The 15255-nt window shown below is 36.5% G+C and overlaps 1 protein-coding gene and 1 pseudogene across 1 annotated transcript; one reads left to right on the top strand and one right to left on the bottom strand.

Annotated features, from left to right (window-relative positions):
• The window catches only part of LOC107589942 (programmed cell death protein 6-like), a 15601-nt pseudogene extending 12074 nt beyond the window's left edge, over positions 1 to 3527 (bottom strand).
• A 631-nt stretch (positions 3528 to 4158) lies between these two features.
• On the top strand, positions 4159 to 14400 carry LOC107589977 (meiotic recombination protein REC8 homolog). Its single transcript, XM_016278568.1, has 16 exons — positions 4159 to 4389; positions 4721 to 4789; positions 4950 to 5092; positions 7422 to 7497; positions 7646 to 7766; positions 7989 to 8043; positions 8133 to 8200; positions 8500 to 8581; positions 8671 to 8708; positions 8959 to 9099; positions 9707 to 9847; positions 13221 to 13269; positions 13474 to 13549; positions 13750 to 13866; positions 13973 to 14079; positions 14163 to 14400. Exons 1-16 carry the CDS (start codon positions 4334 to 4336, stop codon positions 14237 to 14239), a joined length of 1416 nt encoding a protein of 471 aa, XP_016134054.1. The 5' UTR covers positions 4159 to 4333; the 3' UTR covers positions 14240 to 14400.
• Positions 14401 to 15255: the final 855 nt, after the last annotated feature.

Below are 15255 nucleotides of genomic sequence, written 5' to 3'. Positions count from 1 at the left end.
AGTAGCTAGTTTAAAACACTTCTAATGTCTGTACACTCCCTTAAACCAGTGGTTTTAGTCTGTTTTACCACAGAGGCAATTGCATTTTACATTTTTTCACTTTACAAACAAACTTAACATTCCTCAAAATCGTGACTTAAGAAATAACATCATGAAGGAGTCATACACTATTGTTCAAAAGGTTAAGGTGACTAAGACTTTTTTATTGAAAGAGATTACTATTTTAATTCAGCATTAAATTGATCAAAAGTGAATTTTACAATGTTAAGGCAAATTCACTCTTCACCGACAGATAAAGACAAATGGTAACAAACATGTTCATTGGGTTTTGTCAGATCAGTGTGTCAGCATCTGTTGGTGTTCGTTGCTTATTTATTTTTGCTGACTTGAACATGTTAAATCGCCATTTGTTGGGTTTTGGAATATCTGAAAGTGACATACTGTAATTGGTTGGCTGTTGACATTGCTCTGCATGTTCTGGTCTAAATTGGCATTTACAATATTCCTATTTCAAATAAACGCTGTTCATTTGAACTTTCTATTCATCAAAGAACACTGAAAAACTGTATCACGATTTTCACACACACACAAAAAAAAATTACAAGGCACAATTGTTTTCAACATTCATAATAATAATAAATGTTTCTTGAGCACCAAATCAGCATATGATTTCTGAATGATCATGTGACACTAAAGACTGGAGTAATGGCTCAAATAAATGCAGCCTTGGTGAACATAAGAGACGTCTTTAAAAAAATATTTAAAAATCTTATCCACCCCGAATTCCTGAATGGTAGTGTATATTATCTCATTCCAATCTCTCAGTTTTTACACAAATTGATTGTTGACTGCACTCATGAAGATAATCCTTAAATAAATGTTAAATATTATTCTTTGATTTGTGATTATCAATAGAAACAGACCAACATTAGTTCCCAAACTAGCCAGTCCCTATTGCTTTATTTAGGATAAATATTACCCGTTCTTGCGTAGTTTATTTGTTTGTTTGTTTATTCGATGAATAATTCAAAAAAATAGCAACCATTCCCATTTAAACTGTATTTAGAAAAATGATGGTAACAGGGTTGCAAAAAATCTTTAGAAAATTATGAAATTATAATGCAACATGGCTGGAGTCAGTGAATTGAACGGTTGTGACACACTAAATCAAAGCTGCCCACTGCCACTGCTTCACTTACAGCAATGACCTCTGATATAAATCTATGTGAACGGCATTACTCCAGCAAACGCCTAGAGCAGCATTGGAGAAAATCAAGAGTGCATAAATATGTTGAGCCAGCTAAACGACAGAGCTGAGAGGAGAGCACTTTTACTGTAAGACTATCAAATCTAAGGGAATGTCGTTCCATGTGGAAATTAAATGTATTATTTGGTCTGTTTTGTAATAAAGAGATTATGGCAGGAATAGGAAGGGATTGAGTTTTACAAAATCCTGTGCTACATTATTATGAAACGAGCACAAAGCAATATGCCTTAGCACACCAACAAAACCCCTGTATTTCTAGGCAGCTGCTGAAAAAGAGACATAGTAAAACAGAAGTGATGGGCTAGAGAGAGGCCTCCTCAATAATTTGGACACCTAAGACCTTGAAAGAGAGACTAGTCTAGGCCATAACCACAGTAAACTGTGAAAGGAATGTCTTGTCGGCTTGTTTATCTAAAAAGACCCTGCCCAACCAGGCAATATTTGAACTCGTGCCTCTTATTCACACAAGGAATTTTGAAACAACCATCAACTTCAATCAGGCTATATGTAGTGAATTATGATAAGACATGGTTTGAGAATCATTTGATCTAATTTACTAGCTGGACTGACTAAACCACAACTTCCATTCAAGGAAAGTATGATCAGGAACAACTGGGTCACTTTTTCCTAAAAGGAAAGTGGGAAAAAACACAAATTACGTCTATATTTATCCCACCTTCACTGAGTTTAGAGTGACTGCCTTTGGTTTTCCCAATGTTTCAGTAACTGTAGGCTCTCAGATTGAGCTTTTTCCCCTCAATCCTCTATTAAATCACAGCGATCAGGCAGAATAACAATCATACCACTGTAAGTTTATGAGGTTTCAAACTGGGGTCCAGGGACCCTCAGGATGCCGCAAGAGAATACTAGGAAACGTCTAGAGAATTTTTTTTTAAGTAAAAATAAATAAATCAAAGATTTAATAAATAAATTATGCATATAATACAACAGTAGGCTACTATAATGAATAGAAATGTAATAAATGAAACGGAATAGAAACAAAATATTTTCCAAATAATTAATATTGCTGTTTTTTACAAATAGGGTGGGGGGGGGGTACCTCGCAGGAAGATTATCATATTTGGGGGTCATATATATATGATTATCAATCATATCATTATAATAGTAAGCAACCACTTGCAGGTCATATACACTAAAAGTAATCATAATCCAGCCATAATACGACAAAGTTCACCTTGCATTTCAATATTGTCATGGAAACTCTTAAGTAATACTCACATATGGCTCATATGTAATGTAGAGATCAACGCTGGTGACTCACAAACCTTTAGACATTCCCGAGTCATATGACCAAGGGACGATCCTTCATTTGATATTGAGAATATAAGAATATAACCGGAATGTTGCTGGGTTACGTTGTTTGAGTTACATCTATTTCTGCGTTTTGACGGCAGTGTAATGATATAAGGGGCGTTTAAACGATTTCTTGAACTCAAAACGAAAGTTGAACTACTTTTAACTTGACAAGGCATCTTAAAAACGTAACGCTTGTAGACATTGACAACATAGCGACGCGACGGCCCGATACGTCGTCAGTATGTGTAACGTTACATAAACCAAAAATAACAAAAATAGTGCAACTGAAACACAAGAAGAACGCGTCCCGTGTGAACGGCCCTTAAGATTCAATTCTCTGCAGTATTACATAATTCATTACTATAGAGACGAGCAACTTAGTTCAACCAAACCAACTCACTCGCACTTATATGCGTAGAAATAAGATCGTGTGGCATTCGAAGCTGCTTAAAACTAGGCAAATGCGTAACGTTATTCGAGTTCATCTCAAATGCTCAGTTGCAATAGAAACTGGGTAAGTTAACGTTAACTGTGTTGAGTGGCGTAATAATAAAAGTAAGACGAGAAGAGTCTGCTATCAGCTGAAAAGCAATCGAAAAACGGCGGAAGTAACTACAAAATATTACAGACATTTGCTTTTGCGAGCTATACAATCAAGTTTCCCAATGCATTTCGCATCTACTTGTACGTGACTTGCAAAAGAACAAGCCCTTTCCTGCTGCGCTTGTCAAATCGACAGGCGTTCAAATGCGGAATCGGTGGTCGTGTTTCACTCACCTCTGAAATATATTCCATAAAAAGCCCTGATCCGGCGGCGCGCTGTTATAATGAGGCGGTCTATACTGATTGTGGTAGGCCATGTCCTCTGCTTGCCCCGCTAAACGATCAAATGCGCTCTCTATGAGCAGCGAAATCCAACTTGCTTCAATCTGACTCTAAAAAAATTCTTCACGCAGAGGCGTGGCGTGAAACTCGCCCACTTCCCATTAAAAATTAGCGGACGTCACGCGGGACCGCCCCCTTCGAACGCTCCCGGGGACTTTCCGCTGTTTTGATTGGCTCGTCTCAAGCCAGCGCGGACTGTTTGCGCTAAATGGGCGGGGCCAACAGTCTGACAAATGGAAAATGTGAACTGTTCTTAAATGAAATATCTCTGTTTGACAGATTTTGACAGGAGAAATGTATTTTCCCCACAAATAGCAAGGGTATTCAAGGCCAAAGTGATAAATGTTATGGCGTTTGTAAAGTAGCATGATTTATTAGACATTCTGATTGTCACACAAATACATAATTTGTCATTGTGTCCCTTTAAACCATAAAGCATACGTTTGTAAAATCTTAAATGGGTTTTTGATCTGAGCGTTATTCATTTTTTTAGTCATTTATGTCATTATATGCAGAAAAATATTTAAAACCATTACAATTATCTAGACCATCGGATGTGCGTCAAAACATACTAAGCTGCCTACCTAGACAGCATTGTAGAGCCTCAGAACGCGCCAAAATGCTGTCTACGGAGGCAGCTCACTAAGCTTTGAGCCGCAGCCCTCGCGTCATCTGTCAATCAAGCCTCGCAGAAATAACTGCTTGAAAAGCATCGACGTATTGATTTAGCGCGTATCTGAGGAAATGTACATGATCTCCTCGTGTTTTTGGCAGAAGTAGAGCGTGACCAAAGGTTATCAGATTAGATTTTAAATTAGATATCGATTGGGTTGAGATTTGTGTAAAACCGAACTCTGAGGTAAAATGTTTTATTATCCGAACGTGCTTCAGCGACACACTGGCTGCTTCTCTACTATTTGGTATGTACTTTAACTTAGTGTAAAATTATAATGAATTTAACTAAATACTGGCCGTTTGTTAAATAAATAACGGGATCGTTTTTTCTATGCTACTAACGTTAGTCACGCTGAGGTAAAGTTTTTAGACAACTGGCTAACTTCATAAGTTAAACAGTCAAATGTAACTCTATATAATGTGGAAAGTTAAAATAAACTCCATAGAAGATGTACAGTTATATTCAACCTACAATTAGACACTATTATTTGAGTCAACGGGACGTTTAAGAACAGAGGATTGTGTCAAAACATTGACTGAAGTTTTGTTTGTTGAACTTTGGTTGTTTGTTTTCAGGCTGGCAGCCACTAAAGGCATCAGGATTTCCAGAAGAGAGTATCTCAAGGTCAACGTCGGGCGAACATGGTTTTGTAATGCATTACTTTTAAAAGTAACTTTCCCCAACACTGAATATCACCATAAAGTGGATGATAATGAGTGGTATTGTTTCTTTCATGTGTATTTAGTTCTTTTTGTCATGATTTTAAAATGTTAATCAGTAGGTTGTGTTTGTGTGTATATTTAGTGAGGACATTGTGGATTACGTGATGGTCCAGGTTCTTCCAGTCCATCCCAGTCTTCCCCGGCCCCGTTTCTCTCTTTACCTGTCCTCTCAGCTTCAGTATGGTGTAGTCATTGTCTACCATCGCCAGTGTGCTTTTCTGCTGGGTGAGATAGTCTATTGACTAGTGTAGATAGTACTGCTTTGCTTCACATTTATGAACATTTCTACGACACGCCACTTATTTCAGTCCGAGCAAAACTGATCAAAGCAACATGTACAAAAAAAAAAACTATCCCTTGTAAAAATTAAGTACACTTTAGCATAATATTTTAAAAGAGTACTTTATTATACTATACTTTTGAAAAGAATATACTTAAGTGCAAACTGAATGTAATGGTTTTGGACACTTAAATGCTGTTATTTGCAATTAAATTCAAATATATTATGGTCAATAGCGCACACTATTATCTTGTATTGATCAGCTGGCTGTATCTGAGAAACCGTTTGCTTCCCAGCAGAATAAACAGTTATTAAAATTCTTCGGTTATTAAAATTTAAGATAGCTGCCAACAATGTTTGCACTGGGGAACAGATTATTGCTGTTGTGAAATCTTCACTCTGTAGTCTAACTATAAAACACATTGTCATGTATTGAGTGTGTTTAGAGATTAGCATGGAACCGATAAGCAACCGTGAATCAGAGAACAATTCAAGTAAGCTAAGATTAAAAGCATTCATCAAAATGTCATGATCTCAGAAAACCGCAGACAGAAATGAAGACGCATGTAAATATGAGCAAACAGATGCATTTTGCTTTAATAAGGTAGCATCTCAAAATAGACAAGCTGAACAAACAGCTTAATCTATAGAGGTGTTTAATTTATGAGCTGGACAAAATTGAACAGAATTCATTTGAATATCAAATTACCTTAAAATGATGTTTGGACAACAATATTTTCCACTGTGTAGACCAATTCCAACTCCAGTCCACCCAAATCATTTATCAGAACTTAACTGCAAAAACAGGCTAGAAATCATTAGGCTTATGATATCAAAATGAGAACATTTAACATATGATTTACATATCAATGCATATTTAATATTCATAACATGTCCCAACCTGATAAATGACAGTGTTAAATATGCTAGTACACAGAAGTTACCTAATCATTACAGATGTCATCTGGGTATGAAAGTCTTAAAGGTACAATAGCAAAAATAGCTCGTTTTATTTGTATTTTTTTATTAATTTATTTTATCTTTTATTTTGTTTTATTTAAGGATTAGAGAGAGGTTGTAAACGTTTATATTGAATTGAATTACTAAATTAAAAACTAAATAAACATGTTGGCGCAAGAATCCTTGGCATGCATTATAAAAAAAGTCCACAAAATGGAGAATATTGTGCAGCCCTTTTTAGTTTACTCGCCAGACTGATATTATACAGTGTATATATATATATATATATATATATATATATATTTGTAAAATGGCACAGTTTAATAAATATCTGAAAGTACACTCTTAACATCAGTCAGTCAAGCATTATAATATGATAATCAAAATTATTTAATGATAGAACTTTAGTAATTAGAACTTGATAACCATGTATGAATGCATATTAATCATTTTAACTGAACTTCGGACTGGTGGTGGTGCTTTTTTGGTCATTCAGTGTTTCTGTAAAATAATAAAAAAAATTGGGGGAAAAACTAACAAAAATACTGATAAGATAATAATGGTACGAATTCTACTAATTCTACTAATAAGAACAATATAAAACGCACTAAGGATTAATGAACTACTGGATTCATGAATATTAATCAGGTTGTGTGCGTTCGCTCGAACTGATTTGCTGAGATCAAAACGGGGATGATAATAGGCACCAGCCAATGAGATTGCCGTTTGCGCATTAGCTCCAGCCACTAGCGGAGAAAGCGGTAGTTCTTAAAAGCTGAAGAATTCCAAAGGAACTCCGTTATTTTGACAGCAAAATGCAACAAAGAATATCGTTTACATGTAGCGCGTCAGTTTTCTCTCTCCCTCTCTCTCTCTGCGTGTGTGTGAGACAAAGTGACGGTGAGTCGTGCGCCTTCATAGAGTTTACGGTACGTCAAATACAGGTGCGTTGCACATCCATTGAGATGAACTGACAGCACAGATTGCTTAGCGGAGAGTGAAACTCTGAAGCGCTCAGTCAGAGAGTGTTCGGCGAGTGAAAATCTTTATGTGCTAAACTTATACTTTGCCTCCAACTCACACACTGGCGAGCAAAATCTGAGAATTTATTAGCAATTGGCTAATATTAGACATCATTTTGTCGCACAGATTGAAGATTTGGTCGCATATGCGAGTGATTTACTCGCAATATAGAGGGTTGTTGTGAATGTGAATTTAATTTTTCTAACAAATTAATACAGTCTTAATATTCCATTACATTGTCTGCAAATGTGCTTTTACTATACTGAAATAAACAGTTTCATTTCCCCACAGAGGAGGTCCAGCAGACCATCGAGCGTTTGCTTCGCTCAAAGAGACACTTGAACATTGACATGCCGGACACCGATAGGTCAGATTCAGGGTCGTCACTGTCATGTTGTGTCACATTCTGACACAGACGTTCATATTGTTCCTATACACCCGTGACAGCTGTTTATATGACTGCTGTTGCTATGATTCCCCCTGAGAAGCTGTTCTGGGATCTTGTTTCCTGCTAGGTTGGTGCTGAATGTCCCAGACTCTCTGTTCCAGCTGGAGGAGGCAGAATGGGCACTGGAGCCGTTTTTTGGAGTGATGGGGGTTGACTGTGAGCCGCCTAGTCCTTACTTGTCATCTCAGGTGGTGAACTGCAGCATATACATACAGTTTGCATGAATTATTCATTGGAGTCATATCTAGAGACCAGAATATCTCGGATCCACTAAGCATCTGCATAGCAACTGATAAAAACCTCAGACTTTAGAGTTCATAATAGTGAATTTAACTAACATATCACATTAATCTCACCCTGACCCTTTTTGAGCCATTGAGCCATGAATTTATTGTTTATCATCAAAACAGTTTATAGAGGGCTCATCTCCTCTGGTGGCCAGAAAGGAAATTACATCACCTAAAGGTGAGATTTTGAAATATTGCAGCTGATGTGGGTCAAAGAGCTGCTCTTTATGGTTTTCACACAATCTCTCCCTGTCTTTCCCTTTCAAGGCCTCGTTGCTTCTTCTGAATCAATCACTATCAAAGATGCAGAGCTGGTGCCTGTGCTAGCAGCGGAGGTGATTTTCACTCTACATGCCTCTCACTCCTCCATACTGGCAATAGAAATCAGATAGAGATCTATATTTGAGTCTGTGTCCGCAGCCTTTGCGAACACCAAACACATGACGCTACTTCTGTACCATTTGCCCCCACAAAATTCATACAGCTCTTTGTGAAGTTTTAGATGAAAACAGATCATCTACCCACATGAAGTTTAGTCACGGATAACACCAGATGATATTATTCATTCCTTTTAATCTGTGTTTATTGTACCACACAATTCATTCCCAATCTCGTGTTCCTGATTATATTCCAGTTTGGTGGTGCAGAGTTACCTGAAGCCACGGCTCAGGAGATCGACATGCTCATGGAACAGCAAGATCAGTTCCATCTTGGTGGTGAGATTGATAGAAACTGATAGATAGACACTTTAATGAATATTGATCTCAATTAAGAGGGCTAATGTGTCATTATTAGCCATTCACAGGCCCACACAGAATTTTTGCCCACAGAAGTCTGCAGAATGTTTCGCAGATTTCCGCCGAATTGGAATGAACTAACACATCCCCCGCACCTTGTGTGTTAGTTTATTAAATATTTTGGCTGATTTGATGAATGCATTAAGTGTAGTACTCTCAGCTCCATTTAATACATTTTACCATTTCCATTCCTTGAAATAGGCAAAAATATATATTTTCAGATAAATATACTAATTAATTACTAATATGCATTGCTACATATTTACATTATTTTTAGTTTTGTCGCTTATTCTCAGACACTCCTAGTGGAGCAGTCTGTGCCTCCAAAGAGACGGGGTCGCAAACGGCAACTGATCTTCGCTGACCAAAACACACAGATTTTCCAGGATGCAATGCGGCAACAAATCAACAACCCTCTGATTGAAACTCAATCTCTGGTGGGAGCTCTGTGATAGATAACTAATCTAATCAGTAGTGCTGGAAATCTTTAGACACCTGATGATTTGATTCGATGTAGTTTTAGGGAGTCACGGTGTGATTACAAAAATGATTCTTGATGCATCTTAATTTTTCAGCAATAGCATAGCGGCACAAATCTTTAATGGGTTAAGAGCGTCTCTCTTATGAAAGCTTACTAAAATATGCAAAAATTAAAAAAAGAAAACTACATATTGAAATAGATATTAAATTATATTCAATTAATTATCTGTAGAGGATATTTTGGGGTATGACAGAATTAAAATATATTTTGCTGTTGCTTGATTGTATCGACCTTTAGAGAAATATGTCTAATCAGTTGAGAAAAAATGCCAGGAAATAAATAGGCATAAATACTGAAATAAGTATTTATGTTTTTCTAACTCTAACTCTAATTCAGTAATTTCCAAAATAATAAATAATTTTAATAAATAAAATAATGTTATACATATTTTTAATGCTTTTTTAATACATACTGTTCATAGCCTGAATCCACAACAGTGTGCTCAGTGTCTTAATAACCTTTCGCTCTTTCATTCTTTCTCTTGTTTTGTCGCTTATTCTCAGACACTCCTAGTGGAGCAGTCTGTGCCTCCAAAGAGACGGGGTCGCAAACGGCAACTGATCTTCGCTGACCAAAACACACAGATTTTCCAGGATGCAATGCGGCAACAAATCAACAACCCTCTGATTGAAACTCAATCTCTGGTGGGAGCTCTGTGATAGATAACTAATCTAATCAGTAGTGCTGGAAATCTTTAGACACCTGATGATTTGATTCGATGTAGTTTTAGGGAGTCACGGTGTGATTACAAAAATGATTCTTGATGCATCTTAATTTTTCAGCAATAGCATAGCGGCACAAATCTTTATTGGGTTAAGAGCGTCTCTCTTATGAAAGCGTACTAAAATATGCAAAAATTAAAAAAAGAAAACTACATATTGAAATAGATATTAAATTATATTCAATTAATTGTCTGTAGAGGATATTTTGGGGTATGACAGAATTAAAATATATTTTGCTGTTGCTTGATTGTATCGACCTTTAGAGAAATATGTCTAATCAGTTGAGAATATTGCCAGGAAATAAATGGGCATAAATACTGAAATAAGTATTTTTATTTTTCTAACTCGAACTCTAATTCAATAATTTCCAAAATAATAAATATTTTTAATAAATAAAATAATGTTATACATATTTTTAATGATTTTTTAATACATACTGTTCTCATCTGGTCATGTCAGACTCAGAACCCTGATCTTTCAGGGTTCAAGGACATGATCTGGTGGATACAATTTTACTAACATATACACTATTGGTTCACCCCAAAATGAAAATCTCATTATCATATACTCGTGTGATAAATTATTATGTACTCATCCACATGACACGAGGGTCTATAAATGATATCAGAATAATCATTTATGGGAGAACTATCCTTTTAAAGCCCTTGTGAAAAAGAAGTGCACTTCATTGTATTGAACATGCACTGGTGGTGTACTTCAAATCTTAAAATAAAAAAAAACTGTACAGATCTTATCATTCTAATGAAATATAACTCCATTTAAGTGCACTTTATGAGTATACTTTCACAACTTTGTTTCCTAGCTAGCACACTCAAAGGGATAGCTCACCCAATTAAAATTACCCCACAATTTACACACCCTCAAGCCTAGGAGTATTTCTTCTTTCAGACGAATACAATCGGAGTTATATTAAAAAATGCCCTGGCTCTTCCTAGCTTTATAATGGCAGTGAATGGGTGTTGAGATTTTGAAGTCCAATGAAGTGCATCCGTTTATCATAAAAAGTGCTCCACATGACTGGGGAGTTAATAAAGGCTTTCTGAAGTGAATCGATGCATTTATTTTAAGAATAATATCCATATTTGAAACTTTATAAACCATAATCTCTAGCTTCCGTAAACTGTCGTACACGCGTTTACAATAGAACGCCGTTCCAACGGATGATGTAGGATGTAGGCTTACTATAAGCTCCAGTGAGAAGTGACAAATGCAGAAGCGCAATGGAGAGAACAAAAACACCGGTCACAAATTAGAAATACAAAACGAGGATTTGTAAAAAAAAAAAAAAAAAATGGAGGATTTCGATTAAGCCAAGAGGAGACAAAACTGGGTTCTCATGAGACTAGCATATTCTCACCGGAGCTTACGCTCCGCCTACATCCTACATCATCCACTGTGAACGCGAGTACGACAGTTAGCGAAAGCTATAGATTGCGCTTTATAAAGTTTTAAATATGAATATTTTTCTTACACAGCTTCTTCGCTTTGCTTAAAGGGTACCTATTATGCAAAATCCACTTTTACATGGTGTTTGGACATAAATGTGTGTTGGCAGTGTGTGAACACAACCACCCTACAATGATAAAAATCCACTCTTTCCTTATTTTTTTATCCCCGTTAAACCAAATCAGTCTCACTATGCATGCCATTTTGATTCTCTAAGCAATATGACATCACATTGCATAAGGATGGGCCACGGCGGCTGATGGACAGCTCTGCATTGCCATAGTTTCCGCCCTCAGTGGTTGTACCCTGTCCTCCATTTTCTTCGCACTGGAGCAGCTGTAACATCAACAATATCTTGTAAGCAACATCTGAGCCACTGAGGATGCAGTGGATTACTTCTATTTTTCAGGGTAATGCACCTCAAAATACGTTTAGGTCTGCGCAAATCATTTCCCTCCAGACTGCTTTGTGAATGTCATGTCGTTATAGTGCTTAGCTAACGTTTTAACCATATTTGTGTGCGTACGTTACCAAAGTATTTTAATTGATCAGCGCCACGCTGGTAAAATTAGTTTGCGTTGCGCTGTTCGTTCAGTGGCAATAGCAAACACATCCTCCCTGCGTCGGCGCGGCACGAGCTCTGTAACATTGTGCTGTTTCATCCCACTTTTGGTATGTTTGGCTTCCCATTTTTATGGCTGAACACTGGTTTTCTCGCTCATGTCATGTCTCTCAGTCATGTTGCCTCCACTGACTGTTTATTGCTGTAGGTATGCAAAGCAGTGATGTATATGGTACGCCCTCTTCTGAAGACAGGGCGGGAATATGCAGCTCATTTGCATTTAAAGTGATACACACCAAAACAGCTCTTTTGTAGACAGTCCCAAAAAAAAATATTTTCCAGATGTTATAATAAATGATCTATATGGTATTTTGAGCGGAAACTTCACAGACACATTCTGGGGACACCCAAGACCAATATTACATCTTGTAAAAAGGGGCATTTTTAATAACTTTAATAACCCCTGGAGCCATGTGGAGCACTTTTTATGATAGATGGATGCACTTATTGGACTTCAAAATCTTAACACCAATTCACTGCCATTATAAAGCTTGGAAGAGCCAGGGCAGTTTTAATATGTATTTGTCTGGAAGAAGAAAGTCATATGCACCTAGGATGGCTTGAGGGTGAGTAAATCATGGAGTCATTTTCATTTTTGGGTGAACTATCCCTTTAAGTACACTTTTAAAAGTGCATTTTTAAAAGATTTTACTTTATAGTATATTTTAAATTATTGTTTTAACCATCTGTTTTCATGCTTTAAAGAAGCTTTTATTAAAATGTAAAAAACAAGGCATACTGAAAAGTCTCTCAAATAACAGGAACTAGAACAGTGACAGGAACTACCTTGCAATATGTTTTTAAAGTTGTGTGTGTGTGTGTGTGGAACTACTGTATGCAAGCATCAACATTTCATTTTGAATGTTTTTTTTTCTTTCTTTATTTTTTTGGCTGATTTATTGAAATCGAAACGATATCCAGAATCACCTCTGTTAAAACCATTAATATGTCAACAAAATCTTGAACTTGGCATTATCCAACGTTCAGATTTCTGTTTAGGAAATGTATGCAAATTAAAGAATATTTAAATAGATAATGCCTCATTTGTGTATTTAAGTGTCTGGAAAAATTCCATTCCGTTCACGTATTCTTTTAAAGTATCTTATTGGTAGCAAGTACTCTTAATAAAAGTATGCTAATGTGTACTTTTTTTCTCTAGAGAGTCGTTAACCCACTTCCCTTTCTGTGTGTTTTGTGGATGTTTAGGTGGTCAGGGAATCTGGTGCGGCTGCTCTGGCTCTGTCTGAGCTCTCAGGTGAAAACGAAATCCTCTTTTTCATAATAAAATCAATGAGATTTCAGTGTGAAATCACACCTGTTTTTTTTGTGATGGATATAACACACCATGTCTAAGCACTTCCTGCTTTACTTTAGCCTCTTTGCTCAAAATGTCAATCAAACTAAAGCCTGTAGGGGATGAATGAATGGCTGATATGTCTGTGTGTGTGTGTGTGTCCAGCTGGTTCAGACGTGCCGCTGGATGTGTCTAAAGGAGACAAGTCTCAGAGTGACCTCATCACTCCCACCAGCAGATGGTGAGACATATTAAAAGAAAACCGCAAAATGCATTCTTAAAAAGTAGCCGTTACTAAAACACTGAATGCCAGAACATGTGTCATACTCAGGACTGCAGATTTACGTCATACGATCTTACTGGCACATGCATTCATTGTAACAAGAACACTGCTGGTTCAAGTCAGCATGAAATCCGGTGAAATAAACATTATGTAAATAGGTCTCCTATAGAAGAGGCTCCTGTTTCTATGGAGGTGATATTAGAGGAGCATGTAGAGCTGCCACAGGGAGAGACAGAGCCTGAGATGGATGCCATCACCACTGCCGAACTTCTCCGGTTCGTTGAGAAACTTAGTATCTGAACATGTCTTTGAGTGCATAACTGTCTGATGTGATCCAGACATCCATCAGATCTTTTTTCAGTCGTTCTTTCTGTCATACAGACTGATCAACAGCTTCATCAAGCGCTTTGGAAAGGTTTGCATTCACTCACTGCTGCCCCCAGAGGCCGAGCGCAGCACTGCAGCTCATCTGTTCTACAAAACACTGGGTAATCTAGTTTGCACTGAATAGATGTTTGTTTTTACTGTTTCACAGTATATATATATGTGACGTGATCTGTTTGTTCTACAGAGCTGCTCTGCAGTCTGAAGTTAAGTGCATGTCAGACTGAAGCGTTTGGTGTCATCACCATTACCATGAACCGCTGAACACACACCTAAGTGCAAACATACGTGCTCTCAAACACGTTGAAGCTGTTCGATTGTTTTAAACTTTTGCTGAGTGCACACACACTGTTATGATGAGATATATTAAGCCAGTTCAGAAGTCAGTTTAAATACACCGTTTGTAGTCTTGTATTCATAACAAACAAATATAGAAACGGTTATAATATTTGTGGTGATTATGAATTATCAGTTACTGTGATTATTATGTTAACAGTTGCATGGTTTTAGATGTAGAGTGAATTGAAGTTTATATTACAATAACAATTTTTTAAACCTTTTTATGATGGTTAGTGTGTTCATTTTTAACTTTTTATATTTTTGTATTATATTTGTAACTTTTTATATTGAAGTTAATTAGCTGTTCTCAAGTTATGAAAAAAATATGAATTCATTTTACAGAATATAAAATGTATATATGAGTTTGTAAAGTTTTTAGCTGTGCTCAAGTTGTGGAATACATATGCTGAATGAGTTTGTCTCAATGCCAATTGCAAAATAATACATACATTAAAATTGAGTACAATTACTGTTTGTGTATATTTTCTGTGGGGGGAAAACTGAGAATTTCTTCTCGACTCTCAAATCGTTTTACATACACTAATTTATGTCACTTCATACAAATTACTGTTCTTATAGACCTATTATTACTATATTACAGGCCTGCCTAGTATTTACACTTTGTGTACATAGTAGTGTACAGTGTTGGGGAAAGTTACTTTTAAAAGTAATGCATTACAATATTGTGTTACTCTCTAAAAAAGTAACTAATTAAGTTACTTAGTTACTTTTTATGGAAAGTAATGCGTTACATTAGTTTTGCGTTACTTTTTAAATATGAGCATTGGGCTTGATTGTTTTTAATATAAGAAGTTCTATTTATAGCAAACGTAAAAGCCCTTTCACACCAAAAAGTGTAATGAATAAACCTCAGGCTGAAGCAAAAGTAAATTCACATCTGTACAACGCAGGAGAAGAAACACTCTTCAGCAATAAAAAAA

The sequence above is a fragment of the Sinocyclocheilus grahami genome, unplaced genomic scaffold (assembly GCF_001515645.1).
Source record: "Sinocyclocheilus grahami isolate Dianchi unplaced genomic scaffold, SAMN03320097.WGS_v1.1 scaffold122.1, whole genome shotgun sequence".
Lineage (NCBI taxonomy): Eukaryota > Metazoa > Chordata > Actinopteri > Cypriniformes > Cyprinidae > Sinocyclocheilus > Sinocyclocheilus grahami.
This window is presented reverse-complemented; position numbering and strand designations above follow the sequence as displayed.

Coding starts and splice junctions, on each gene's coding strand:
- LOC107589977 (XM_016278568.1), top strand. CDS start 4,334: ATGTTTTATTATCCGAACGTGCTTCAGCGACACACTGGCTGCTTCTCT. Junction 4,790..4,949: donor GTCAACGTCGGGCGAACATG/GTTTTGTAATGC, acceptor GTGTATATTTAG/TGAGGACATTGTGGATTACG. Junction 13,867..13,972: donor ACCACTGCCGAACTTCTCCG/GTTCGTTGAGAA, acceptor TCTGTCATACAG/ACTGATCAACAGCTTCATCA.